Source organism: Camarhynchus parvulus, chromosome 12 (assembly GCF_901933205.1).
Source record: "Camarhynchus parvulus chromosome 12, STF_HiC, whole genome shotgun sequence".
Lineage (NCBI taxonomy): Eukaryota > Metazoa > Chordata > Aves > Passeriformes > Thraupidae > Camarhynchus > Camarhynchus parvulus.
Window position 1 is genome coordinate 10,643,450 of NC_044582.1, and position 27,920 is coordinate 10,671,369.

The 27,920-nt window shown below is 42.2% G+C and overlaps 1 protein-coding gene across 1 annotated transcript in view; it reads left to right on the forward strand.

The window, feature by feature from the left end:
- The window catches only part of SLC6A6 (solute carrier family 6 member 6), a 57,921-nt gene that overhangs the window by 20,129 nt on the left and 9,872 nt on the right, over positions 1–27,920 (forward strand). The window contains 11 exon segments of the mRNA XM_030956564.1: positions 3,473–3,561; positions 3,563–3,713; positions 4,312–4,446; positions 6,311–6,545; positions 12,392–12,524; positions 16,135–16,269; positions 18,199–18,302; positions 18,417–18,541; positions 23,183–23,295; positions 25,963–26,100; positions 27,117–27,219. Of these exon segments, the coding sequence (XP_030812424.1) occupies positions 3,473–3,561; positions 3,563–3,713; positions 4,312–4,446; positions 6,311–6,545; positions 12,392–12,524; positions 16,135–16,269; positions 18,199–18,302; positions 18,417–18,541; positions 23,183–23,295; positions 25,963–26,100; positions 27,117–27,219 (1,461 nt within the window).

Genomic DNA, 27,920 nt, shown 5'->3' on the forward strand with positions numbered 1-27,920 from the left:
CCACTAAGTGATACAGTAAAAATAACCTATTATTCTCTGGTTCTGACCTGGGCGGTGACAACATATTGTTTCAGCATCTCTGTCAGACTATTTCCCTTAAGAGCCATTTTAGCCTCACCCAGTGGGACATAGCTAAAGGAAATGAAACTCCAACCCCATTAAGGAAAAAGACAATGCCTTTCACTAAACAAACTTACTTTTCTTGGCTTTTCTTCACCAGGGAGAATCGCCCATACCCCCCACCCTTGCAGCCTTTGTAGACAGTTCCTGTAATTGGGAATGGCTGGGTGGACACCAATGGTTGGCAGCAAAGGGGGATAAATCCAACATCCCTTGAACGTGACATGGGCTGGGACCACAGTCCCAGGTGGCCACTTAGTGACAGTTCCTGTGGTACTGGTGGACAGTACGTGCCTGCCAGCCACAGCTGCGGTCTTCCAGACACAATTGGGATTTTAGCAAGTCTGTACACAGTGAAGCTGGGCTGTTACTAATTTTGTGCAAGCCTTGGATAGGTAGTGTGCCCCTATTCATTACTGAGAGGTGGTGACTGGCACCGAAGTTTTGGTGGCTCATCTCCTGCCACCCATACAGTGAAATGACCCCAAAAGCAAGCATGACCTTGAAGGTTCATGGACTAAGGGACTGTCACCACACTCCAGCTAAGGCTGAAGCATAATTTACACTTTCTAATTAGGTTTTCAAGCACAGCCATTAATTTGGGGTATCTTGAGACAAATTAGAAATCCCTTTTTATAACGCAGTTCCACTCAGTTCCAAAGAAAGAGTCTGGAAAGGCACCACTTCATATTTTGTGTGTAGCTAACTGGGACAAACCGTAGGGTGATCACCTTGTCCCAGGGAGAGTCAGGGTTTACAGAATGCAATCAACTGGTCAGCCTTCCAAACTCTGGATAGAACTGACTAACACCTGGGTCAAAGAAAATCCGCAGGCAAGAGGATTAGAGCTGGCAGAAAAATAAAGAACTCTGTGTCACAAGATAAAAGTAGATTGCAAAAAATTGCAATCCTGAAGAGTTTTTAATCTTTGAGGTGGCTAATGCTGCAGGTCTCCTTAGGTTTTTTTACATAAGGGGAGCCTGTGTTCCCAGTGGTCTGTTTCAGGGTATTTCCAGTATCAGTCTCCACGGGGAGCAGTTAAGCTCCTATTTCAAACCTAATCCTGCAGGGATGTATAAATCTATATCTCTGTGCCCTCTTAAGCAGGTTTATGGCTGTCCCACTGGTTCACCAAAAAACTGTGTGAAAAAAAGAGGATACCCTAAACACTAGGTGTGAGCCTCTCTGTTTTGCACGCTTTCCCCCTCCGTTGATGAGTGTTTCAATAACCTCTGTGAAGAGCAGCTTCCATGAGACGATCCAAATGCCCTCCATTCCTCAGCCCAGAATAGCCTGTTGCTTGATGGTTGTGACATGCTCCAGTAAGATGAAAGATAGGGATTCAAGGAGCACAAATAGCAAAAGAAAGCAAAAATGAGCTTTACCCATACCTGGTAGCTGTTGCAGAGAGAACAGGACATCATTCACCTCTTTGAAGAAAAGCAGTTATGTCCACTTTTATTTTTTTCTCCCTCAAGAGAGGACTCCAGTAGTTTATGCAGGATGGTGCATGTTTGGGAGATGCAGGTTTCTCAGGGAGGTTAAGGCTGCTGTGAATCCCCTTTAAAGGCTCCTCCATTAACCTCCATTAATTCATGATACTCAACTCAAGTTAGCTGCTGTGAATTAAGCCCAAAAGCAGCTAAGTGCCTAAAGACTGTTACAGAGCCAGCCCTACCATTTTTATTCCATTACTGCTTTATCTCATACCATGTCTCTGACAGTGGCCAACAGGAGCTATTTTGGTAGAATATGTCCTGCCTTCATCCCTGTGCAGTGGTGTGATGGTCCATCACCCTGTGATTCACTTTTTCCTTCTGTGAGCTCTCTCTGCTGTTGATCACGAGGTATTGCAGTGCTCGTGTCACCAGTGGCCTGGTTTAAAAACCAATAGAAAGTCATAATGATTAACGTTGTGGAGATTAAAGTCCCTCTTTAGATCACGGCCTGATAGGCAGCTGCTGTCACAGTGCCTGCTTTGGAAGGCCACCAGTGAGGTGAGTGTGGAGCTGCTGTGGTTTGTGGCAGCGTTAGCCCTCTGAAACTTTCCGTGGTGAATGGAAAGCATTGCAGGTACAGCGATGCATATCTATCTCAAAATCATGTGCAGATTAAAAACTTCCTGCAGAGCTAATGTCAGCTCAATCTTCGGGTCACTGCCACGAGCTCAGTCAGGTTAGAGATCAAAACCAGTGTGCAGGTATGGGGGAGGCTGGCAGCTATCAAACAGCATAATCTGCAGCATGATTTTTTTATGACTATACTCATAATGACATGTATAAGCGGCGAGTGGTTGTGATCTGGAACAAACTTGCTTGTTTGCCTGGTTCTGGTGAAAATTTCAGTATCAACACACATTGCAAAAATAACTGGTCAGAGCCAGCTGAAGTCACTTGAGTTATGTGGGGAATTAATTAGCCACATATGCCTGACATCTTAGTTAACGTAAAAGCTATGAGTTACTCCTAAATTGTTTTCACTAGAAAATCTTGGTTAAAAAGGCACTTGTTAGAATAATTCTTTCTGTTATTATTTTTGAATGTCTATGATTTTGATAATAAATTATATATATAAATTATTAAACCAGGTATGATTTAATATGACTCATGCCATTGACTTTTTAATTAACTAAGGAGCCATCATTCTAAGCAAACTGTTCCATTGCATAGGTGTGCATTTCACAATAATTGAATATAAAGGCTTATTTTTGTCCCTTTATTGATGTCAAGGGAAAACAGTGCAGTTATGAAAATGGAATAAACTGAAAAGATTCCTTCAGTTTCTGCAGGCTGATTAGAACAAATGGCTTTCCATTGCAGTTTTTACGAATGTATAGTTTTCTGAAAGGTTTATAGTACTTGAGGGAATGGAAATTGCAGACAGTAAATAATACAGGATCGCTCAAATTATTGGGAAGTAGAAGAATGGGTTTTATCTGGAAAGGTGAGATTTACTATCCTGTATTTCACATAAATGTTTTAGAAGGAGCCAGATGCAGTGATTTGTACTTTATTTGGGGCATGGAAGCAGCATTAGACACTTGCCCAGGAGCACCACGTGCAGGAGCCAGCACGGGGAGTGCTGCTGGGGCAGCAGGTCAGCAGCAAGCAGTGCCAGAGCTTCACGGTGCTCTGCACTGCTCTGCCTGCACAGAGGTGACCACACAGTCAGGGGGACTTTGCCTCTCCTGGTCAGTGAAGTCATCAGAAGCATTTTCCTATCTCAGCTTAATAAACAACACTGTTTTGTATAGAACGAGTTTGGCTAAACAGTTCTTGCAGCATTAGAGAGCTCAGCTGGAAAAGACCGCTTAATAAACCCTTCTTGGTTTTTTTGTTCTTTTTCTGTGTAGAAAGCAGAAATATGGCAACAAAGGAAAAGCTTCAGTGCTTGAAAGATTTCCACAAGGACATCCTCAAACCTTCCCCTGGCAAGAGCCCAGGGGACACGGCCTGAGGATGAGGCTGAGGGGAAGCCACCGCAGCGGGAGAAGTGGGCGAGCAAGATCGACTTCCTGCTGTCCGTGGCGGGGGGATTCATCGGTTTGGGCAACGTCTGGCGGTTCCCGTATCTCTGCTACAAAAACGGCGGAGGTGAGTTCTCATCCACACTCAGCCATCACTCTGTCTACCCCATGCTCACTGTTTTTCAGTGCCTTCATCCAGTTTTTAAGAAGACTGTTCATACCTGTGTTTTCTGCCTCCCTCACCAGTCGTCAGGAGAGATTGTTTCATCACTGAATAGTTTTTAGTAAAACTTTATTAGGGAAAAAAAATCCAGTAATTTCTAATGTTGTGCTATTGAACCTTTCCTGCTTTGTTACTTCTGCTACAACTGAGTCTGAGTTTTAGCTAGAAGATATGCTATTAATATAGACCATTAGGATTTCAGACCAGGGGATTTCAGAATAAGAGCAGTCTGAGCCATATGAAAGTATTGTGTGTCTAAAAATCTGCCATTGTTATTGGAGATATTCACTTTAAAGAGGTAAGAATATGTCCTTTCCAGCCTATACTCACCCTTTTTGCAGAAAAAAATGAGCAAAAATACCCCAGAATAAGACTATTGCATAGTGATATTAAAGTATCGAATATCTTTCTTTGTTTATATGTGCCTGTTGCCACTTTTTTGATGATCTTGTGTAAGTTCTATTATTTGAACTCATTATGTACTATTGTATTTTCTCAACAGGTGCATTTCTTATACCTTATTTCATTTTCCTGTTTGGGGGAGGTCTTCCCGTGTTTTTCCTGGAGGTGGTGCTAGGACAGTATACCTCCGAAGGTGGAATTACATGCTGGGAAAAGATCTGCCCTATTTTCACTGGTTAGTACATCTTGTTGTGCTTTACTGCTTAAAGAGCCCTCTGTAAACAATATGTAGCAGCACCATTCCCCTCATGTCCATTAACTCAGCTATTTGCTCTAGTAATTAAGGGTATGATATTGGTTCCTGGAAAGGTAGAAGTCACAGAGTCTGAAGGACAAAGTGAGGTATTGATTTTGATGCTATCAGCTTGTTAACTGGCAAAACTGCCAATAACCAAGAAAGAAATGGTATATTATGCCTTTTAAGGCAATTGCACATTTTGTTTACAGGTATCAGAGAAAGTGTTGTCTTGGAAGGCTAGATGGCATTAATGAAACCATCTTTGAAGTGTTATTTTGGTCTGGAAATTAAAATCCATCTCCCATGTGAAAGTTTCTCATTGTCATCATCTGTCTGCTACCGATGCAGTCAAAACCTGGACAGCATTTTTTGGTGGGATTCAGGAACAGGGCTTTGGTCATAACTGAGCAGGTCCTGGCAAATGTTGGTCTGATATTATCAAAGGGCCTTTGCCTGCTCAATGCTCACAGGAACAGTGCGAAGGCTGCTCTGGAAGTTAACTAGAAGGAAAAATGAAAGGTTAGAAAAATGACAGATGATGCCTGTCTTGTGTGTAGACTGCCCTTTACAGCTGGACAGCACAGGCAGAATCATTTGAAATAACTGCACTAAATATATGGCCCTGTTCAAATCCCATTTGGAAAGAGTGGGCACTTCACACTGGTGTGTCTCTAGCTCTACCACTGTTGCTGTTCCAGGCATCTCTCTCTCCTGATGTCACCCCAAGCAGAAGTGGGGGTTTTCTCTGAGGCTCACCCTCCCACCCAGTACTCAAAATGCTGCTGAGGGTGATGTAATTGTGCTGCTTTAGCTTAATTTTCTTCCTCCTCCTCCCACTTTTGTGAAAACTTTTTTTTTCTTTTTGAGGAGGAGGAGGAGGAGGAGGAAGAAGGAATGTTCCTTGTTTAAATAGCAATCTCCCAGGCATCCATAAAGAGAAAGTGTAGCTAATGTGACTGGCTGTATATGCTGAAAGAAATGCAGATGTACAGAATAAATAGCACTTGCTGTGCTTGTTTCCATCTGACATGAAAATAATCTCTGAGATAAAGACTCCTGCTGCAACAAGGTTTTAAACTGTAAAATATGAGACAGTATAGTTTACATGTAAAAACCCCAAGTGCTGGAATATCCATCAGAGTGATGTTAAAGGGAGCCTCACAGGTTCTTGTAAGAGACAGCTCTAAATTTTTAAAGGAAATATTTTTATTTTGCTTGTGGTTCATAACTGGCAAACTGTGTAAGCAGAGATTGATCCAGGTAACCATAAGATCCACAAATACCGTGCTTCCTTTGCACAAGTGAAATTGAGGCAGAAACCACCACTTTCACACAGATTCCTTTTTAACTCATTCAAGAAATGTCTTTTTTTTTCCCCACATAGACTGAGCCCAACCAGTTGATAAGTGAGTGGTGCAGGTGCTGTCCAGCTGAGCTGCTGCCAGGAAAGTTGGCTTGGGGGACAGTGTGGCAAGAATGAGGCTGCCCACATAGGTACCTAAGAAGTGAGATGGTGCAGCAAACAAGCAAAGCCTTGACTTCCCTCTACTAAAACTTGAAATAGCTGGGTTAGTGTTAAATTGGGCAGATTCCTGCAGTCCTCCCCTCAGTGTCAGCAAACCATAGTCAGAAACTCAGCCCTGAGTGCCAGAGATGGTGGCAGGTCTGTGCTTATGTGTGGTTGAGCTGAGTTTCCATCAGCAGGATACAAGCCCACAGCACAGTGGGAATGGCACCAGCCCCAGGAGATGCAGCAGCTGTCACATCTGCAGGTTTTTCTTGTCTCTCCCCTTCTTTCCAGGAATTGGTTATGCTTCCATAGTGATTGTGTCCCTTCTGAATGTGTACTACATCGTGATCCTGGCCTGGGGACTCTACTACCTGTTCCAGTCGTTCCAGAGCGTGCTGCCATGGGCACACTGCCACCAGAAGTGGAACACACCCACCTGTGTGGAAGACACTCTCAGGAAGAACAAAACGCTCTGGATATCACTGAATGCCACTAACTTCACCTCTCCTGTCACGGAGTTTTGGGAGTAAGTACCCCCTCCTCATGGTGCCTTCAGGGAGTTTTTGGTGCCATGCCAGAGGTCAGTCCTGAGATTTTATGGAAGCCCAGTGGGGAGTGTTAGATAGGGAAAGAAAATTGATGTCAGTTTTTTGACCGTTGTTTGCTACTGGTTCTCACCTATCTTGAGGTAAGTCTGGGAGTGGTGGAGGCAGGTGATAGATGTGTAAGTGTATTTATCCTAGACCATACAGGGAGCTTGAAAAGCCCAGTACAGCTTCTTTGAAAGAAAACCTATTTCCTTCTTGGCTGGATTCTCTGAGTGCGGCAGGAGAACACAAACAAGTCACTTCAGATGCCCTGATAGCAGGGATTTACAGTGGAAACAGCAACAAATCATCACCTTTGTGGTTGTCTCTTCCCCAGCTGTTAGCATTTGCTGTACACTTTGTGTAGCTATAACACATCTCTCTTCAGTCTGACAACAATGTAAGGTTTTGACCTCAGTAATTAATCTGACAGAAGTGGTGAATATTGTCCTGTATTCTAGGTTTCTCAGGTCATCTCTGTTACAATGGTTTTTTCTGCAGTCTCTGAGGAGACTGTTTTGCCAGATGCCTGAATTTCATCAGTCATAAGCTTCTTATTCTCATTTCTCTGTTATTTTTCAAGTTTTAAATCATATTGCATAACGTGATCTCTGAACAGGCATGACCTCAAAACTCTTGTATGTTTATATAAGTGTAAAACAGAGCAGCAGAGGAAGACACCTGTAGGGAAACTTAAATCCAAAGTATCTTCAAATAGTTTATTAATAATTTTTTGCTTGCTTGCTTGCTTGCTCAAATTGTCACTTATGGGTAGAATCAGTTTCTGGCCCAGCTTGGCTTTTTCAGCGTGTTTAAAGTGCAGTTTCATCTCTGATCAACTTGTACCTACTTCTCTATTTTTAAAAATAAGCATCAGCCAAAGCCCCAGCAGGAATCGTGTTCGTGCTGAAGATGTTTGGCATGCATTAGGTTAAGAAAAAAAACAGTCTTAGGAGCTGTGCTAAAATTTGTAACACGAGAGCCAAAATATAAAGGGGCAAATTGAATCTGGGATTGGTAGTTTGTCAAAAGGCTCTGGTGGCTGGTGTGAGAGGCAGGGTGCAGGCTCTGAGAGCAGCGTTTTCACCATGAGCTCTGTGTTTCCATGTTGAGGGGCAGCTGCTTTCCCAGATGACTTACTCTCTTATAAATATGAAGGAAGTTGGAAAACAATTGTTAAGTGGAACCTTTGGATATTTTGGGGGAACTGAGAGGCAAGCTGCACTAGAAGGGGAAGTAGCTCTCACTCCTTTGGATTCTCCCGCAATGACTTTGGACTCAAGGCCATGAATCCAAATGAGGTTTGGTCATGTGTTCCAAGGTCTTCTCAAGGACTCCCAAGGAAGCAGAGGTCTACAATGCTGCTCCTGAAATAGTTTCTCCCCCAGATTCCCAAAGTACTGTGTTCATCATTGCTTTTGTGCAGTGATTTTGCTGACAGTCCTCTTGTACTTGGGGCACCTGTGAGCTTGGTGGCTCCTGATGTGGCCATGGAATGGTCCTGCTGCTCTGGAAGCTCCTACTCCTACTCCTGTGCTGCCCAGATTTGTGGGCCACATTGTCTCCCTGGGGTCCCCAGGCAGCATGTTCACTTCAGGAGACTGAAGATCCCACAACAGAAAGGAAAAGGGCTGGGAGCTGGGAAAGGGATTGTAAAAGTGTGAGAGCTCCAGCACACTGGGGAACAGCAGAGCTCTCTGTGGGTCACACCACAGCAGGTGTTTGACAAAGGGTGTTGTGGCAGGGCAGCCAGGGGTGAGGGGAATGATGTCCCCATGGGAGCACGTTAGTGGTGGAGCTTTTAGTTGCCTTCCCTCTAAGGGAAACCAAGTCAGAAGACTCCTCTGCAAGCCGAGCCAAATCCTCCTGTAGACGTAGTCAGGCTGGAGGAGCCTGAGGCTGGACAGCAAAGCCTTGATCCTCACACACATTGCTGTCCTCAGTTGTGCCCTCACTGTGTCTGTAGCAGAGTTGGAGCAAAGGTTGCTCAGTGATTAGTGCTCCTGGAGTAGCTCTCCCTGCACTTTGCAGCCACTTTAGCTTGTGTCCTCAACAGTTTTAGATGCTGTAAGCTGAACTCTTCCCTGGAGTCTTGCTAGGGAGGAGTTTGGCTTTGTAATACTACTGGGACAGACATACTGCCCATAATTCACTGTTTCATCATGGGCAAAACTGCCCTTAACAGAGCAAGCTGCCTCCAGGAGTCATGACACTTAGAGGACTATTAAAAATAGCTGCTGTCTGTGCATAAATAACTATTGATGTCTTAAAGTAAGAGCAGAGATCATGCAGCACTGTTGTAATAAAAGTACCATAGCTTTCACATGGTGCAAGCACTGAATATCCTCATTTTTTTTCTCAAACATGCTAATATTCTTTACAATTCTGAAATTAAAAATAGTTTAAAGAACTTTCAGGTACCAGCTGCTTGAGGTACTTCAGGTACCATGCTGCCATAGACAATACTGGCTGCCAGCCAACCAGCTACCAACATTGAAAGGACAGGTAAATAATTAGTCTTTAACTGAAGATATCCATCTCCTTTGTGGCACAATTAATTCCAGTTTAATTCAGAGGTTTGTGAGTATTTGGTTTCTGAAACCCAATGCCATTTTTATTGTGGGACATTTATATAGTGTCCTCATCAGTACTGCTTTGTACAACTAGTGCTGCCCAGGTATAATTGACCACACAGATGCATTAACCTCTTCAGGCTGAACTTCTCAGCCTGGCTGGATATGCAGTGCAGCCTGACATTTCAGTTCATTTGATTCAATGTTTGGTGCAAATCACATGCTTGCTTGAGCAGCAATAAAAGGGGGTTAAGGAAATCAGGCTTTCTATGAGGAGACTTACCTCTTGGTATCACATGCTTCAGGTCTTATTTCTGAAGATTTTATTTTGAAGTTCAAAACCTTGAAGGCTTACACACATATTAATACATAAGGGATAAGTGTAATAGGGTAATTAGGGCTGAACAAAACCTCTGATTGTCTGGTGCTGGCCAAGTGTTTATAAATATTGGGTAATCAGCAGACTTTATTTGTCCAAATCCCAAGAAAGACCATCACATGCTAATGGCATGTAATCCTAAAGGGAGCAACACAAAAAACTAAACAAAATCTAGAATAGCTGTCTCTGCTTTTTAGAGCAAATGTGAGAGTCTTTTAAATTGTTTCATATTCTCATTTTCATATTCTTCTGTACAACCTCTTCCGTGTTAATTATTCTTGTCCATCCAACATGAAAGAGTGCTTCACCTTTCCTGGTCTGAAAGGTCCTGTCAGCATTCACTTGATTAATGAGCTGGAGTATCCCTCAAGGATTGCATAACTCTCTTCATTTTGTTTTTGTTTATGTTGTAGAGCCAGCTGCAGCTCCTGTTACATTTCCATATTGCACACACTAGAACATATTAGTGTTCAAGGGTCAAGAACTCCTGTTTATAACCATCTCAGCCCCAGCCTGTTGTCCCATTGATTATATATGAGTGACAGTTAATGACAGCATCAGCCTATAAATCTGAATGACTAACAACACTCTGTGTGAGTGGTGTGAAGACAACTGAGTGGGCTTGGCAGAATCTCAGTAGCATGGGGGTTATGTAACAAGATTTAAGAGCTATCAGCACAGCCCAGCTCATGCTCCTTCCTAAACTTGAATTTACAGGGTCAAAAATCCATGTTGAGTGCTTCTGCAAAAATATGTAGGGTTAGAAGTCCTAAAAGAATTGTAATGCTGAATCTCCCCTAGTAATTCTGAGCATATTCCTTGAGGAAGTCAGTCTTTGTGAAATGGGATAAGCAAGAAAAGCATAGAAAACCAAGATATCTGGCTCTCAGTCACCCACTGGAGTGTCTTCCAAAAAATCCTGAAAGAATTGCTGGGCAAACTCTAGGAGAGATGGCCACTTGCTTTTAGTCCTGCAGTAAAAAGCAAAGTCTTAGCTGAATGCATTAATAAAGCTCCCTATTCCAAAAGGCATTTGCAGTTAATTATTCACTGTTTCCTGAGAGCCAACTCTAAAGATTGCCTTTTTAATATGAACTGCCCCTTTGATTGGAAAATTGCCATTTATTTTTTAAAAAGGCATAGAAGGTTGTGGCTGAACTTTTTCATCTTATAAATGTATTTTCTTCTTTTGTATATGCACAGCAGGTTTTTCCTTTGTTTCTTTAGACTCAGGTGAAGCAAGACTGCAACTTTATGCCAAATATTCATTACTGAGGGAGTTCACATAACTATTGAATAGCTGTGCTGATTAGAGCAGACTTACCCTGTCTGGTGCCGTTAGTCCTTTTCCATAACAAAATACACACACGTTCAGAGAGAAGAAAGCATTTGGTGTGAGAACACGGTCACACAGGTAATCCAAGTGAGCTTGGCAAGCAGAGATGCAGAAACAGATGGGCACGGGTTTGAGTCCTATTAAACTGGTCAATCCAGGGTTTTTTCCAAAAACTAATTGCAGATTTTCCATCAGTGACTTCATTCACTATTATTTCCATGGTAATAGCAAAAAAAAAAAAAAAAAAAAATTCATTAGTTCAGGGGAAAGCCAAACCACCATAGTCTGTCTTGTACTGGATCCCCACACAAAGCTGTGCATGCCCCACACATGAGCCTGACCCAGACTGCTCTGGGCTCTGCTCTCCTTGACTCTGGTGAATGAAAGTGCCTGACTTTTACAGCTGTCTGAAAGTAAATTTTAACTAATAATTAATAAAAAAGTTTGTTAGGCAGCAAGTTCTCTTCTGTAGTCTTGGGGCAAGGCATTTCTTTGGTAATTGAGGTCAAAACTTTTCTTTGACTAAAAAAACCTTGCAGAGTTTACTGGGTTCATTTGCAGAGTTTTAGCTTAGTGAACAGTAAGAAACAGTTTGTTCTTTTACATATTTGACAAATGAAGTGTTAAGTATGACAAGGCCTGTGCGGTGTGTGAGGACAGTGTATGTTGCATGAAGTTATTTGAAAAATAGTTTAAATTAAGTATTTAATGGTAAGCCATGGGAATTTTGAGAAGAGAGAAGGCTTAATGAATATTTCCCCTCTGGATCAGACTCTTTTAGTGGTTAGATGTTGCTCCCTTAAAACACAGCTCAGGAATTACTTTTTATTTATAAACCTAAGTGAGGGAATAAAATTTCCCAAATAATCTGGTGTTAGCTAAATGAGACCCCAGTGTTGGAGGTGCTGAGGGCAGGCAGCAGCACCTGGGCAGTGATCGTTTGGGGGCCCCAAGGGGAGAAGAGATGATGGCTCCAACCTTCACCCTGCAAAGCTGAATGGCCTGACACTCTCCTGCACTGCTTTTTTCCTTTCCTCCTCGTGGCAGCCTTGCTAATGAACTGAAAATGAGCAGAAACATGTGGATACAGGTCAGCTGCAAGTGTCCATAAGTGTCCATGATGGAGACATGGCATGTACTCCTGCCAGGCAGCTTCACTGGGGCAAGTTGGTCTTTGACCCTCAAGAAAGCAAATTCTCTTTTATCTCATATTGGGGTGGTCATAGGCTGTTAAAAGGAGCTGAAGGTTTTTAAATGCAGTATATTGAATTAAGGAGCCCCACGGACATAGGGGAGATGTAGGGTTGCAAAGCACAGCTTTGGTCACATAAGCCAGTGACTTAGCCCATGTTTTGAGAGCAGACTTAGCCCATGTTTTGTCTGCCTGTGCATCAGCTGGCCTGCACACCATCATGTATTCTTAGCCATCACAACCAGAGTCTGCATCAACTGAGCTCCTGCATCTCTTTTTTTTTTTGTTTCCTTTCAAATATTCAGGCGCAATGTGCTGAGCTTGTCCTCGGGAATTGAAGATATTGGTATTATCAAGTGGGATCTAGCACTGTGTCTCCTCCTTGTCTGGGTGATATGTTTCTTCTGCATTTGGAAAGGAGTCAAATCCACTGGGAAGGTAAGTGCTCTTTTACCCATTCTAAAATCACTGCAGTTACAGATGTTAGGAATACTAAGTAATGCTGTTCTGGAAGATATTCACCATTTCCTGGAAAATCTGTATTTTTCCATGGAGTAAGAGAATTCAACTGACTTTTGAAGGTCATTACCAATGTCCAAAATGCCTGTGAGTCAAGTAACCACTCCTGGAAGGGCATCAAGAAGCAGACACAAGCGCAGATTGAGCCCCACCTTGACTCTCAGAGGATGAACATCCCACTGATGTCATGAGTGCAGAAGGTCTCAGGCTTGTGGTGGGTGGTGCTCTGCACTGTGTGTCTGTGTTCTCACTCCAGCCAAGTTCATCCCAGTGCAGCAGGATGGATGTTGACAGAGCTGTGGTAGGGGTGTTGTGGAGGCACAGCATTTTTGAAATGCCACTTGCTTACAGAAGAGCTCTGTGGAGACACCCAAGGCTAAACTTAGGTACCCAGTCAGGAGCATTGTCACTAACAAAGATCCTACACAGCTTGTGGGTTTGGTCCCATCACATGCTTTTCAAAATCATGTTTTCTTGTAAAGGACAACAGTTGCATCACTCCTGAGCATCCTGCTCCATTGCACATCTTGGTCGGTCCTTGGTGTGCAGCATAATACTATTGCCCCTGGCACTCAGTAGTGGTTTTATACCTATTTTTATGTTTTTGAAGCCATGGTGTTTGTATAATTCTTAGCTTTCAAAATTGTTGCTTGAGGCAGTGTTCAGATAAGTCTGACAGAGAAGGAGGGATCTAAAGGTACTAAGTTCCCCATATTTCTTCTCAGCTAGGTCGGAGGAAGTGACCCCATTAGTGCCCCTCCTAACAAAAAGGCCACAGTGTGAACTCATCTTTTATAAATCCCCAGAGAAGTCAGGGGGAGAAATTATAAGTGCTTCAGCTGCAGAGAGAGCTTTTAGCAAGTTTAGCTTGTGGGACACTGCAGAATCAACCAGGAGACAAACTCTGTAGGAAGCCAGACCTCATGAGTTCCACTGTTGACTAAACCCCTTGCTTTACTGCAGTTTCTGCCTTGCTTTCTGTGGTTTTTATCAATGGGCCTCATTAAAAAGCTGGTGCCTTGCCCTGGATTCCCTCCACCTTTCCCCCAAAGAGCAGCTTCCCCACCTGTAAAGCATGCATTGACAAAAGATGTTTGTTTCTCTATTCCCTCTGACTGATGTGACTTAGTGAGGAGATTATGCAAGTTTTATGGTAAAGGTGGGTGCAATAAATCTCCTGCAGCAGCAGGGTGAGAGTGAACATTTCTGCAGCACCTTTGACAACCCTGATGTCTGCTCAGAAAAGGCTCTGATAGCACAGAGAGGCATTCCAAGCTCCCTGTGGTACTATTTCCACTCCCCATGAAGATAAAATGTTGAAAAGAAGCTCTGTTAAAATCAGATGTCTAAAAACCTGTGTTCCCTGCAAATCCTGCAAAATGGTCTCATGTCTAAAGGAGGATGGTTGGTAGGAATACCCTCTAAAGCAGGATGGTTGGTAGGAATTCTCTCTAGAGCAGGGTGGTTGGTAGGAATTCTCTCTAGAGCAGGGTGGTTGGTAGGAATTCCCTCTAAAGGAGGATGATTGGTAGGAATTCCCTCTAAAGGAGGATGGTTGGTAGGAATTCCCTCTAAAGCAGGGTGGTTGGTAGGAATTCTCTCTAGAGCAGGATGGTTGGTAGGAATTCCCTCTAAAGGAGGATGGTTGGTAGGAATTCCCTCTAAAGGAGGATGGTTGGTAGGAATTCCCTCTAAAGCAGGGTGGTTGGTAGGAATTCCCTCTAAAGCAGGGTGGTTGGTAGGAATTCCCTCTCTGCTCTCTGCGGCGTCGGAGCTCATGCGGGTGAGCAGCCAAAGACCAACAAAACCATTGGGAAGTCTCTGGGTGGCTCCATTAACTTTGGGGTCAAACAAAAGTAAACTGTAAACTCTAATGGAGGACTTGAATTATTTGAAAAGTCTAGTTTACTTTAGTAGAGGGTTGTTTATAGCACTTCCCTGCTTTCCAGTGTGTTAATGGCTCTTTGCAGAGCAGGGTGGGGGTGGGGGGAAGCTGTAGTTTCAAATCTTTTAGTAAAGCTTTGGACAAATAAATATGAAATCATGATGAAAAATATTAGTTATGCTTAAGCTTTAGATAATGTGATTGATCTTAAAGATTCCCACAGCATTGTGAGAGAATCTCTACCCGCAGTGCAAAGACCTCTCTGTGGGTTTTTGTTCATTCAGTTCCTGAAAATACATCAAAACTTTTTTTTGGTAGGAAAACTTTGATTTTTCATAGTCCTGGCTTATTTAAAAAAATAAGAAGGTGCATAAATCCTCCTTTTATCCTGGTTTTGGTGAAACTAGGCTAATGTGCTATACATGTTATTTGTGGAAAATACACAGAAAACTCAGAGATAATTAAAAAAGGCATGTATGAAAAAAATTTCCTTTCATTCTATAAAATCAACCCTGCTCTGTGAATTATTATGTCAATGCAGGCTTTGAGTTCTCCTTGTTATGCTCAGAGGACACAGTTATGAAGAAAAATGGAGCACCCTGGGAGCTTTGTAGTAGTTAAGCAAATTCTGGAAAATAAAAATGCATTTCAACTCATGGCAGCAAACTGTAATTACCTGGGGGAATCATCTGACTCCAAGAAAAATGCCCTTTCTTGGACAGTAGTGACTTTAACACAGCAGTTATATAAAAAATGAGAGAAAGCACTGATGAGCAAAGAAAGCAAAATGTTAGAGGTCAAAAAGTGTGGGTCTAAAGATAGAACTGTCCAAATGCAAGCTCAATTAACCCTCGTGCTGAAGATGAAAGCAAAGGGCTCTTTCATCAAATGAATGAGGAGATAACAAGAAGAGAAGAAGTAGGCTGTTATTCAAAGAGAGTGGGAATAGAGGTTAAAGATAATGAAGACATATTTTCAAACTGGATGAATAGAGCCTTAGTTTCCAGTAATGATGTTGCTGAATAGACAGCAAGGGCAAGAATGAAGTTATAGCACTGGAAATTACCACTGTTGAGGCTGATGCCAACCTGAAGGGCTTGATGTGTTCAAGGAGATAAGAAGGGAGACCAGGAGCATGGACAAAATGACCTTCACCTCTGAACACAGTTCCTGGGGAGGCTGACTGTAAGAGCAGTATTGGGGCTGCACAGCAAGGTCAGAGGTAGCAGCAGAACTTGCGAAACAGTTTGCCATTTGTAGGTTTTAAAGTTCCAATAAAGAATGAGGTAATAATGTTTCAGGGGCCCTCAGTGAGTAAACCTTTTCACTTCCCTGGCAGAGGTGCTCTTGTCATGTGAGGAGGACAAACACAAAGGCAGAATTTGAACAAAAGTCATGAATTGTATAAAATCAGGTCTGAGTGATGTGACCATTGACTGGGCCCTCTGGGGGGATTCATGCAATGCCTTCAGGCCTAAGGCAATAAGGTGTTAAAGACCACCAAACTAAAAGTAGACAAAGAAACTCAGGTCAGACCCTTTTTAGGTATGAGGGGTCTTTGAATTCCCATTGTTAGACCTCTCTTGGTTATGGAGCTTTGGCTTCCACAGGCTAAACATTCCTTTTTTCTTTTCTTATTTCCAGGTAGTGTACATCACTGCCACATTCCCATTCATCATGCTCCTTGTTCTACTCATCCGTGGCGTGACCCTGCCTGGAGCTGCAGAAGGCATCAAGTTTTATCTTTACCCTGATATCTCACGGTTAGCTGACCCACAGGTACAGAACCAGGGCTGGGGAGCGGGATGATTTCCTCTGCAAAGGGGGATGGTGGAGGGTGATGGTGCTGATGTAATGGCAATCAGTTTTTTTTCCACAGTCTTTAGAGGTCCAAATATAGCATGAACTTTAATGCTGGGTTATATTTTCCAGAGCTCTGCTTGAGAAGGTCACTGTTAAATCTGTTAATGCATCTTTCCATGTGTATGTTTGTGTGTGTATGCATGTGTATTTTTTTTTTGTGTCAAAGGACTCTGAGGCTGTAGACTCTGTCCCGTTATACAATCTCAGCTTTCTTGTTGGTCAGGTAAAGGAGATGCATTTTTTTAATGAGGATAGTCTTTAGTTTCAAAGGAGAGACATGTGAGCTTCACAGATGGAACAACAAGCAACAACTGTGAGTACCAGTGTCACTTATCTCCCACTGCTCATAGGAGGAGATTGGAAGAGAAGTGAATGAAATTATAGAAGAATGAAAAGCCATGCAAGGTGGAGAAAATGCTTTCTGAGGCACAGGGACTACTTGCTTAGCCCTGGCTAGTGGGAACCAGGCTTACTCTTTCTGTATAGATAGAAATTCTGTCTGTGCTCACAGAGTGCAAGTATGGGACACTTGAGCAGATCAGCATTGTTTCAGCCAACAGTGTTCATGTGAGAAATGAAGAAAAGTAAAATATTCCCCCATGAAAAAAAGAAAAGCAAATGAGGGATCTTTGAAAACAGTAAAATGTTTATCACAGTGATAGGAAATAACGTCTGTCTTTGCTATTGCTTTCTGATGAGTATTAGGTTAAAATAAAACTCCAATTGTTGCTAAAGGACTGAAGTAAAAAGGGTAATTGAAAGAAACATCATGAAAATTTGGTTCCTTGTCTAGTCTTGTCCTTTTTTACAAGACACCCTTTTCACAGGAGACATTATATTTTATGGTTTAATCTTCTTTTATGGGACCTCTATCATTTTTATTATCTACTGTTAGCCCTAACCAGAGTGTCAGCAGATGATGTAGGAGAGGTTCATGTGAGCTGGCTGGCTCCCACCCACAGTCTAGCAAAGCCATCACTCTGAGGAGACAGGAGTCTCCTCAGTCTTCTCAGCAAGGTGCTGGGAAGTGATGGTGGGAGGGAGGAGGTAATGGTCCTCGGTCTACATTCTCACTTACTCAAACTCCTTGGTGGTTTCCACTGGTGTTAGCAGACTTGGATTTGCAGAAAGAAGAGAACAGATGGGATTCAGAGGATGTGTTTTGATAGTTTGCTATGTATTTACTAGCCAAGAAATTCATAGTGTACGGTTATTTCACTCTGCATGTGTTTTTTTTAATGTAATCAGGACAAAGAATCATGAGACCAAGATCAGATATGTATCTTATAAAGTGCATTGTATTTTGCTTGTTTTCCCCCCACCCCTATGGCTTTTTATCTTGCATTTGAACAGGTACAAAAACAACCAGAAAGCTAGAAAAATAAACAGACCAAATACACAAACCTGTTTCTCAAGCTTTTCACATCCTCAGTTTAAGGACTCTGTCGGCTGACTCTGACTGAAATGAGTTACAAGAGAAATGAGCAATGTTATAAATACTTCTGCATTTCCTATTGCACTGAAACACGTTTATTGTTGCACCAACAGGAAGGATCAGCTGAATGACTAAGAAACTAGAAATACTGAGCATCTCTGGGGAGGGGAAACAGGAACTATTGCAGAGATTGTGTTCTTCTGGGTTTTGATGCTAACAATTTTCTTTTCCTTGTGAAAGCCAAACTTGCGAATGTGTTGTTCTCTTTCCCTGTCTCCCTCGTCCTTTAGCTCTCACCCTCAATGGAAACAAGTATTTGGTAGATTTTGCTTAGTTTGAACTGTGTGTTTGTATTGATTATTGCAATGCAACAATGCTGATAATAACAGTATTTCTATCTTTCCCTTTAGGTCTGGATAGATGCAGGGACACAAATCTTCTTCTCATATGCAATCTGCTTAGGAGCAATGACTTCCCTGGGGAGCTACAACAAGTACAAATACAACTGCTATAGGCAAGTTTCCATCTAAGGGGGTTTAGTGTTTTAGCTAAATGATGTAAATAAAGTAGGGACAATGGGTTAATTTTTTTTTTAATTAACTTGCTCCATGACATATGTGTGACTTAGGGACTGTTTGCTGCTGGGATGCCTGAACAGTGGTACCAGTTTTGTGTCTGGCTTCGCAATTTTTTCCGTCCTGGGCTTCATGGCACAAGAGCAAGGGGTGAACATTGCTGATGTGGCAGAGTCAGGTACGATGGTGTTGGTGGCAGTGGTGGTGGGCACTGCCGCCCAGCGTGTGAGCAAAGTTCTGCAGACCCAATCAGCTAACATCTAAGTGATAAAACAGAACAAGATTTCCCATAATTGCCAGAAAAAATAAGCACGTTGTTGATTTGGGCTTTGATCTAGAGCAGTGAGGGTTAGCTGGGGTCGAACTGTTTACTATGTCTTGATTTACAGGGCAGCAAACACATTTCCTAGAGTGTGCTAATCCATTTGAGTTGAGATTAGAGCTAAGATAACTAAACCATTATCCAGAGTCCAGAATGCCATTGATGCAAGAATTTATTCCATCCTTCTTTTCAGACTACCTTTATTTTCATTCAAATGCAAATTGTCCATGTTTATGTATTTTTATAGATTAGTATTGCTTGCTCACAGCACTAGAGTAGGATTAGTACCTTGGCTTTTTGAAGGGACATACACACATATATTCCCAAATCTCACTAAAAGGCAAGAGAAGTTGGAGAACTCCATCTCTGGGGTTTTGTGGACCATTTCACCTGCAGGAACTCTAGGTGTTGCAATCCTGCATTTGTTCTCTGTAGATTCAGTGTGAGGTTGACAGAACTGTCAAAGTCCATTTTGAAATCCGATGTACACTTAGGTTCCTCCCTTATTTCAGAAGTGTCTTTCCCATTAACATTCACCTATGCACAGGTAGACGTAGAAGCTCAATCCTCATAGCTTGTGACTGTATCTCAAACAAAATAGATGACATTTTTCCTCTGTGCATTTCTAGTCCATGAGGGCAGGTGTAATCATGTGTTTTCACATAGAACAGACAGATTAATTGGGAATTACCATGGAAAAATAATGAATCAGGCCTTGACAGCCACGAGGCTTAAAGCTAATCAGATTCTAGTAATAACAATATCACCTGGGTGCACTTTTGATATTTCTTTCTAATTTTTTGAGCACTTTTAATTCACCTGCATAGAATTTGAAAGCTTTCCTCTGCAAACATACTGTTAAAATGAAAAAGTCAATATACCTTCGAATCAAATGGCTCTCGGAGTTAAGTCTTTAAGAAAAATGTCTCACTTCACAAGGGCTAATGAAAAACTGATGACATTGATGGCACCGCTGGATTCTTGGGTGGCTGCAATTGGCATAGCTCTTGCAAGTGCAATTAGTAACAATCTTGGCCATAATGCTTATTTGGATTGGAGGTTGATTGCTTTGTTTGGAAACAGGAAGCAAGGGAATAATCCTATTAAATGAATCATAAATAGCCCTATTTTTTTATTTATATGTAGGTGGATCAATTCCAAGAGTAGTATTTTTAAGTATTTGTACATTAGGTTTTTATCTGGTCAATATTTATTCTAATTTTTATTATTATATCTCTGATAGAGGCAGCTACATTCCTGTCACCTGACATTTCTAGAATTAAACAACTCTATAGTAACACTGGTTTGTTAAGTAATCTTTAAACACAAATTAATTCACTTAGTGTTTGAATAGCCTTTTTCCAACACCTCAAAAAGCATTTTTTTAAAGGAGGGGTTTAATAGCTCATTGTAGGGACAGCAAGGGCATGAACTAGCATCTGAACTCAGCTTTTGATTTTTTTGCATATTTTGTTGTCTACTCCTTTATTTAAATCCATGTCACTGATGGCCAGATATTGAAACTGTCTCACCATGCAGTGGGTACCCTCACTGCTGGTCTTTGGCCAAGTCATTTTTACGTGACAGTAAACACCACTGAAATTACCTAAAAGTATCCAAACCACCTTCCGTGTGTTTTCTTGCTGCTTTTTGCAGAGAGATAAGTGCAGAGCTACTGAAGACCCTTGGTCCCCCTGGGACGAGTGTCCCAGGACCTGCATGGGCTCTGGGAGAAGTTTTCATTGCTTCTTCTCAGCACAGGAGAATTCAGCAGGTGCTTGAGCCTCTGTTTTCTGGCCTTGCCTTTTTTGGTTTCTTTTGATGCAAGGTCAGAACTGCTCCCCTGGGTCAGGCAAAAGCAAGCAGAGGTGCTGCCACTTGGCTGCAGCACTTGGCAGAAGATGTTGTCCACAGGGCTGAGACCCCATGTCTGCCCAGCGAGTTAAATTCCTCCTGCCCTATCCATGACACCATTTGTTTGCCCTCCTGAAAGCCACGAGAACATCAGCAAATTTGCTGACAGCAGAATCTCATGGCCACATTTTTTCCCAGTGCCAAATTCAGTGTTGGTGCCATGTGCCTGGGACACACTTGTCAGCCAGGGCTGGCTCCTGCTGAAAGCACTGGTCACTGCTGGCCTTCACTGGCTTTTGCAGGTTTCTCAACAGTTAACTCAGACTTCTGATTCCTGAGTGAAAGCAGATTTTAAATTAACAGCTTCTTTTCAGAAATTCTTTTAAAGATAGAGAGGAAAGCAGTGGGGGCTCAACAAAACCATAGTGAGTCCTGTCTAATCCGTGTGGCCTCTGTTTGGCTGAAAAAAATACTTTACCACCCATGCAATTTGTAGCACTGTTACACCAGCGCAAGATTTGCTGCTTTTTTTTTTTTTTTTTTAATTCCATTTGCAAACAAATTCAGATTAAGCTTGTCTGACAATAGTGCCTTGGGTTTCCTGGTGCCTGCCTGGTCTCTGCCTCTGCAGCTCTCCAGCCATGCCACAGCACCCCATGGCAATCAGCCAGTGCGTGGGCTGGGATCATAGCAGTGCTCACTGGCTTTTAATAGCAGCCACAAGCGCTTCACTTTTGCAAAACACTCTTCAAAACAACAGGGTTTCAAATTAAATACAAATTTTAGATTATTTATGTTTCGGTTGAGAGCTTGCCAGGAACATTTTCTTTCACATGGACTTTTTATATTTCAACACTTAGTTTCAAAGGAAAATCAAAATATAGCTCAGGGCTCAGGGCACTTGGTATTAGTTGGTATCACAGTGCAAGAATAGTTTCACTGGCCAAAGCATACAAATTGCAGCAAATTTTGAGGAGAGCAGTTTTACATCTGTCTCATCAATTGCACAGATCAGCTGCAAATGCCGTCCGTTAGCAGCTCTCCCTCAGAGAGGATCTACTGTATCCACTGAATTAAGGAGAAAAAAAGCAAAACTCCCCAAAATTTGAGACATTCACCAATTTTTTGGTATCCCCTGTCGTATAAAATCCTAGTTGTGTTTCATAAAAATAAAATTAGTTGTTTGATTGTTGGCTAATTTGTATTTATTTATGTTCAAATATTTTCAGTGACTGAAAGTTTTCTTTAGTTTGAAAAAAAAAAAGCCATCTCATTTTACCTCTTTCTCTTGCTTCTTTTTCCATCTTTCTTGTTGGAAAGGAAAAGTGGGAGGTAGGAAGAGCAGTGTTAGAGTTTTTTCTGTACAGATCAGAGATTAAGACTTTTTTGGACCCACACTTCAGCATCTTAAAAAAATTCCTTTTCCCATTGAAAATTACATGAATCCACTTGAAAACTGGCACTTTGAAGGCTCCTCAAAGTAAACAAGCAGATGAGCCAGGCATTCCTGGTTTCACTCTGGATTGTAATCTGCCCTCAGAATTTTTTGTCAGCCTCACCAAATTTCTTCATCTCCTCTGAGAGCCTGCCATAAATGCAGAATTGCCAGTATTCCTGTCTCCCACTGGTGGAGGGTTCTTCCTCTCTCCACAAAAGCTCTCCCAAAGGACAGCTGATAGCACCTGGCTCCAGGTGAGGGTGCCTCTGGAGAGGACCACTGCACCTGTGCTCCGTGTGTGGGTACAAATGAGGTGACACCTGGTCACAGGGCAGGCCAGACCCCACCTAGGGAGGAGCACTCCACACTTTGGGTTCCAGAGCAGAGAACCTGGGCACTCAGCCCCAGCCCTGCTGGTCTCGTGCACTTGCAGCCCATCCTGCACTTGGGGCTGATAATGGTCATGCTCAGTGTCACCGTGTCAGGTCCATGTAGGCTGGCCTGGACAGGGGCAGATGGTGTAACAGCATGGGGAAGCAATTTTACACAGAGTGATTATACACCCCAGCAGTTCCTAACAGCAGTTTTCTCAATTTTCAGTTGATAAAATTAGGAGTAGCTTGATCACTCAGTGCAGCAGGGAAGGTTTGCAGAAGAGAAGGAGCAAACTCCTTGGAGTGCAAACCCCAGTTGAGAAAAGCCATGCAGGGTTTGGAGGTTGCATACAGAGGGAGGCAGTGGTTGCATTAGTGGAAATCCCAGGGAATCTTTGTAGCAGAGTCCCCTTCCCTGCATGCAAAAGAGTTTCATCATCATCATCTTCATCATGACCATGTGGGCTAGCAGTGGGATTCTGCCATTCCCTTGGGTCACCCCTTGTCCCCTGGCCCCAAGTCTGTCCTGTGTCCGTGCAGGGCAGGTGTAGGACAGCTCCATTATTGGCATGTTTGAGACAGATGTTAAAACTGGAGATCTGTTAGCACTGGCCTTGGGGGTTTGCCCGTGGTTTCTGCTGTAGTCATGCGTGCTTCGATTTCAGATAAAAGAGCCAAACTCTCTCATTTCTGGTATTCCCAGCTGCGTTTGGATTTATCTGAACGGAACCAGGCATCCCTGAATTTGAGGGTGGCTGCCTTTGCCAAAGAGCTGGTACTTACTACTTTTCTTCCCTTCCCTTGCCCCCTCCCTATTTTCTCTTTCTCTAGGTCCAGGCCTGGCCTTCATTGCCTACCCAAAAGCTGTGTCCATGATGCCACTGCCCACCTTTTGGGCAATCCTTTTTTTTATTATGCTTCTGTTGCTTGGACTGGATAGCCAGGTTAGTACAATGGATAAGGGATGTGTGACTTATTGTGTCAGCACTGCTCACTGAGAAAAGCTGGTTTTACAGACATGAATGAACAAGAGAAAACCTCTAATGCTGCTTGAGAGGAATTCATCTGGGTTGCTTTTTAGTGTAGAGGCTGCACTTGATGAATCTACAACTGTTGATTCATTATATTGTGTTGCTCAGTAAATCTTTGTCGTCTAGGGTTAGTGGGGTCTGTCCCACTAAGGCAGTACTCCCTAATCTAAATTTCACTATTTCACTCCTAGTCTGGCCTCAAAATACCACCATTTTGGTCACAGTATTTTCTTGCTTTGGAAAAAAAGCTTAATCATTTGAAAACATAAAGGACTGCAGTAGTCTGCTCCACAGAGTCCTTTGTGCCATTGCAAACACCTGCAGGGTGTATACACCATCATTAAAAAACTAGCAGTTAATAACCACTAGGAGTATGGGTTTTGATGGTTGCCAAGTGTCAAAAAAGAAAAGCAAAGTCAGCACGAGGTACAAAAAAGCACATAATGTTTTGTACAGTATATCCAGGGTGGCTTCAAGAACAGTGAGAGGACAAAGCTGCAGCCTTTTTTGGTGGCCTTGGGCTTGGAGGTGCTGAGCAATGTGGGATCCTGCTGATTTTCACGTCAGCAGCATGCATTCAGTACCTCCAAACAGGCCAGAAAGCAGCTGAGATTCCAGCTGTACTCATTTTATAGCACACGCTGCTATTAATTAGTGAGCACGAAAAAAATCAAAAAGTTCAGTCAGGAAGTTAGGTTATTTTTCCTAGTGGTTACTTGTAAGAATGTTGGACTAAATAGTGCCAAGGGACCTGTAAATCATTTCTAGATAGTCTACTTACAAGAAAACATGGATGACCAGGGATTATGAAGTAACTACACATTCAAAATTGCCAAAATTTTCTGCATTCAAATGTAAAGTCACTAAGATTAAAAATATATAAATATATTCATAAGGATGAAATGTTTCTGTAGACTAAATGCTCTCTCATATGAGGAGAGCTCTGTAAATCGAATTTTTACCCAGTTGTTGTGTACTTAATCTCTGACTTTTTTTTTTATTTCATTTGCTCCAAATTGCTCTTTATGGCTTAATCTTTGAACTCTACTGAGCAACTCTCAATTGCTCCTAAGTAACTATGAAAGTACCCAATGCTGTGGTTCAGCAACCCTATGCTTATGCAAATTGGAAGCTGTCTAGTAATTTTAAAAAGCTCCTCACTGTGCAGAATGATTAAAACTAATTGGAGCGCTTAATTTCTCTCCTCCACCCCTCTGGTTTTTTGGAGTGCAGTCAAGCAGGTTTCTGGAATGCCAGAGCAGTTTCAGATCAAATCAGCTCAAAGGAAAGGGTTGCATTTAAAAAGAAAACCAGTTTTACACAAGTCAAAGTAACAAGACGGGAGGCAATAAAATTTGGTGGAGGACAAAATCTGTTTGCAGAACAGTCTGTATTTCCAAAATAGAACTTCAGGAAATAGAATAGGGTTGTTATAGGGCATTTCTGGGTGCTGTAAGAGCAATGAGGTGCCAGGTAGGAAAATGCAGCTTTTTCTGAAATAACTTCTGTCTTAGGTTCCTCATGATAAGTTATTAGTTAAGATGATGTATCTACTTAAAGTGAAGATCTTTTCTACAGAGGCAGCCTTGATGGATACCTCCAATCCTCATGTCTTCAGTGAGCTTAGTGCTTTTGTACCTTGCCAGGTTGAAAGTACAGATCAGTCAAAAGATCCCTTCCGTAGTTTTACTTGGGGAAGTTCGGTAGTTGCTTTCCTCCAGGTGCAGAAAGATCTGGTTTTTAATTAACTTTCAACTTTTATTCAAATCCAGTTTGGGTTATTTGTTTAACTCAAGTTACACAGTTGTATCGTTTTCCAAAGGCAAGTAAGTATAAATACAGTTATCATGAGGCAAGATAAAGACTTTTAGCTCATTTATTCAGAGCTTCATTTTCGGTTTACAAGTGCAAATAGTTTGCCAGATCACTGAATGTGGACTGTATGAACAGCTCCATTATTGCTGCAGAAGTACCCAGAGCCTCAGTCAGAGATACTCCTCTCACAGCTCTACAAAAGATATGTTCAGTCAAGAAGAGGTGTTGTTTCACATCACAGTATGCTTTGCCTTGGCTGGATTTTCACTCACAAACCCAAGAGCAGAATTATATCAAATTGTGGAATTAACCTAACTAGTATCTGTGATGTTTCCTGGCACATCAGAAAAAGTCTGGGAGGTACTCTCCTAGCTTGGACTTTTTGGAGTGTTTTCCCTCTGCCTCTTCTCTAGCATACATCCTGTGTTCATCTGGAACAGTGACAGCATAAAAGCCACATAAGTACCTTCCTGTCATCAGGCACATAAGTGCCTCCTTCATCCTTGTGGCTTGCATTTGCAGAGCCCCTTTTTAGCTCATAAGGCTTCTAGGTAATGAAAAGAAATTCTGAAAACTTGTTCCAACCTGAAAGCTACCCCCAGGCTCCAACCTCGGGGTTACAAAGGAACAGTTTTATTTCTTTATTGAAAGCAGCACAGAGCACAGGGCTGGGGTGGTGCTGGGGAGGGTTTGTTCAAGCAGGAGCCTGGATGAACTGCATGGCAACCTTCAAGTCATTTCTCCACTGTTGTCTTCCCCCTGCAGTTTGTTGAAGTTGAAGGACAGATCACGTCATTAGTTGATCTGCACCCATCCTTCCTAAGGAAGGGTTACCGACGGGAAATCTTCATCGCTATAGTGTGTTTCCTTAGCTATCTTCTGGGACTAACTATGGTGACTGAGGTAAGTAGCACCAGTGCTGCAAATTGCCTTCTTCTTTAGCCATTTTTCAGGCCAGTTTTAGCTATGATTGAGTGATTCAGAGAAGTGCTTTTTAGATAGACAGAGCATCTTTCATTCCTAGATCTGAAAGCATTTTGAATGGGAGTTATATGTCCCTTCCCTTTTCAGTCACAGGAACAGAAACATGAAACCTCATTAAATTCAATCTGATCTCAGGTACCAGTCAGCATGAGTATGAGTATTAACATCTAGTTCTAAATGATGAAACATAGAGGAAACCTTCAGCAGAGCACTTTAAGAACCCATCCAGTGGCATGTAGGGAAAGAGATTATCTTACAGATTTGAATTAATTAAATTCCCCTTGGTTTATTCTAGTGTAAACAAGACAGGGATATGTTCCAGTGCCTGCACTGTTGTGATATTTATCTTCAAAATAAAACCAAGTCAGATTTTAAAAACAACTGGAGGAGCATGGCTGTGGGAGGTAAAATAGCACCTGTAACAAAGGTGCCCAAACCCCACAGTTTTTCCAAGGGAAAGTGCAGTGTAGTAAGAGTAGAGTCTAACAGCAGAGTATAAATTTGAGTTATAAAACAAAAAATGAACTATTTTCATGAAAGTAGCCCTTTCACTCAATAAATAAATGAAGACCCTCCTGATGAACCGACTTCATTTTTAGTCTTTTTAAGGTGTTGATGTTAGGAGGCAACCATTTGTTTCTTTAAATACCCATCCTGAAATATTTGTGAGAAGGAAAGATTTAAGTGTCTCAGTAGATTATATTAAGTGGCTTAATTTTGTTTAATCATTGTCTTGTTTGGAGTTATTCCTGTAGTAAACATGCATATTCCCTGGGGAAGGTAATGCCAAATATTTACTTTACCTGTTTGCTAGATGCTGCTTCTTGTTGGACAGGAGTCATTGGGGTATGTTGGTAGATGTTACTGGGAGCTGGGCCTGAATTCTTGGGTTTTTTTCCTGTTGGATCTTAACCAATTGTGTCTCTCCTTCACAGGGTGGCATGTATGTTTTTCAACTCTTTGACTACTATGCAGCTAGTGGTGTATGCCTTTTGTGGGTTGCATTCTTTGAATGTATTGCTGTAGCCTGGGTTTATGGTAAGTGAGAATCCTTTAATCTCATAACTTTTGATGAGTCAGTGACAATTTTTCTAGCCAAATATTTAATCATCAGCCGCCCCAGAGTCTTCTTCCCAGCAACAGACACATGCCATTAATATAAATTTGCCCTGACCTCTTGGAGACAAATTTGCATCTGGGATGAATCCAAACTCCAGTGTTTTTTCCACCAAAAAATGAGTATTCTTCCATTGCTAATTAATAAGGGCACAATTAAGCATTTTCGTGTGTTACGTTTAGAGGTGAGAGTTGAAAGTGTGGCCAGCCGTGAAAATTTCTGTTTGTCTCTCAGAGAATTTCCTTTCAGAGCTGCAGTGTCTGCAGGGACAAGCCAACCAAACAGAAAGTACAAAAAGAAAGCTGAAACTATATTCTGCCCCATTACTTTTGGCAATGCCAAGCACCACAGTCTGACAGTGACCTCTCTAGCTGCCTGAGCTGTGGCTGGGCAATAATCAGATGTGTGCTGATTAGGACTGGTTATTTCTCTGATTCTCCATGAATTCCATCCCCTCAGAAAAGCAAAACAAACAAAGTCAGATTTCTGTAGAAGCAGGTGCAGTGTTTGCTGACAAGTGTTTCGCATGGTCATCCCTCTGGGAAGTTCAGAGAGAGTCTGGAGAGAGGAGAGGAGGTGTGACAGGGGCAGGAGAGATCAGCATCGCACTCCTGCGGCCAAA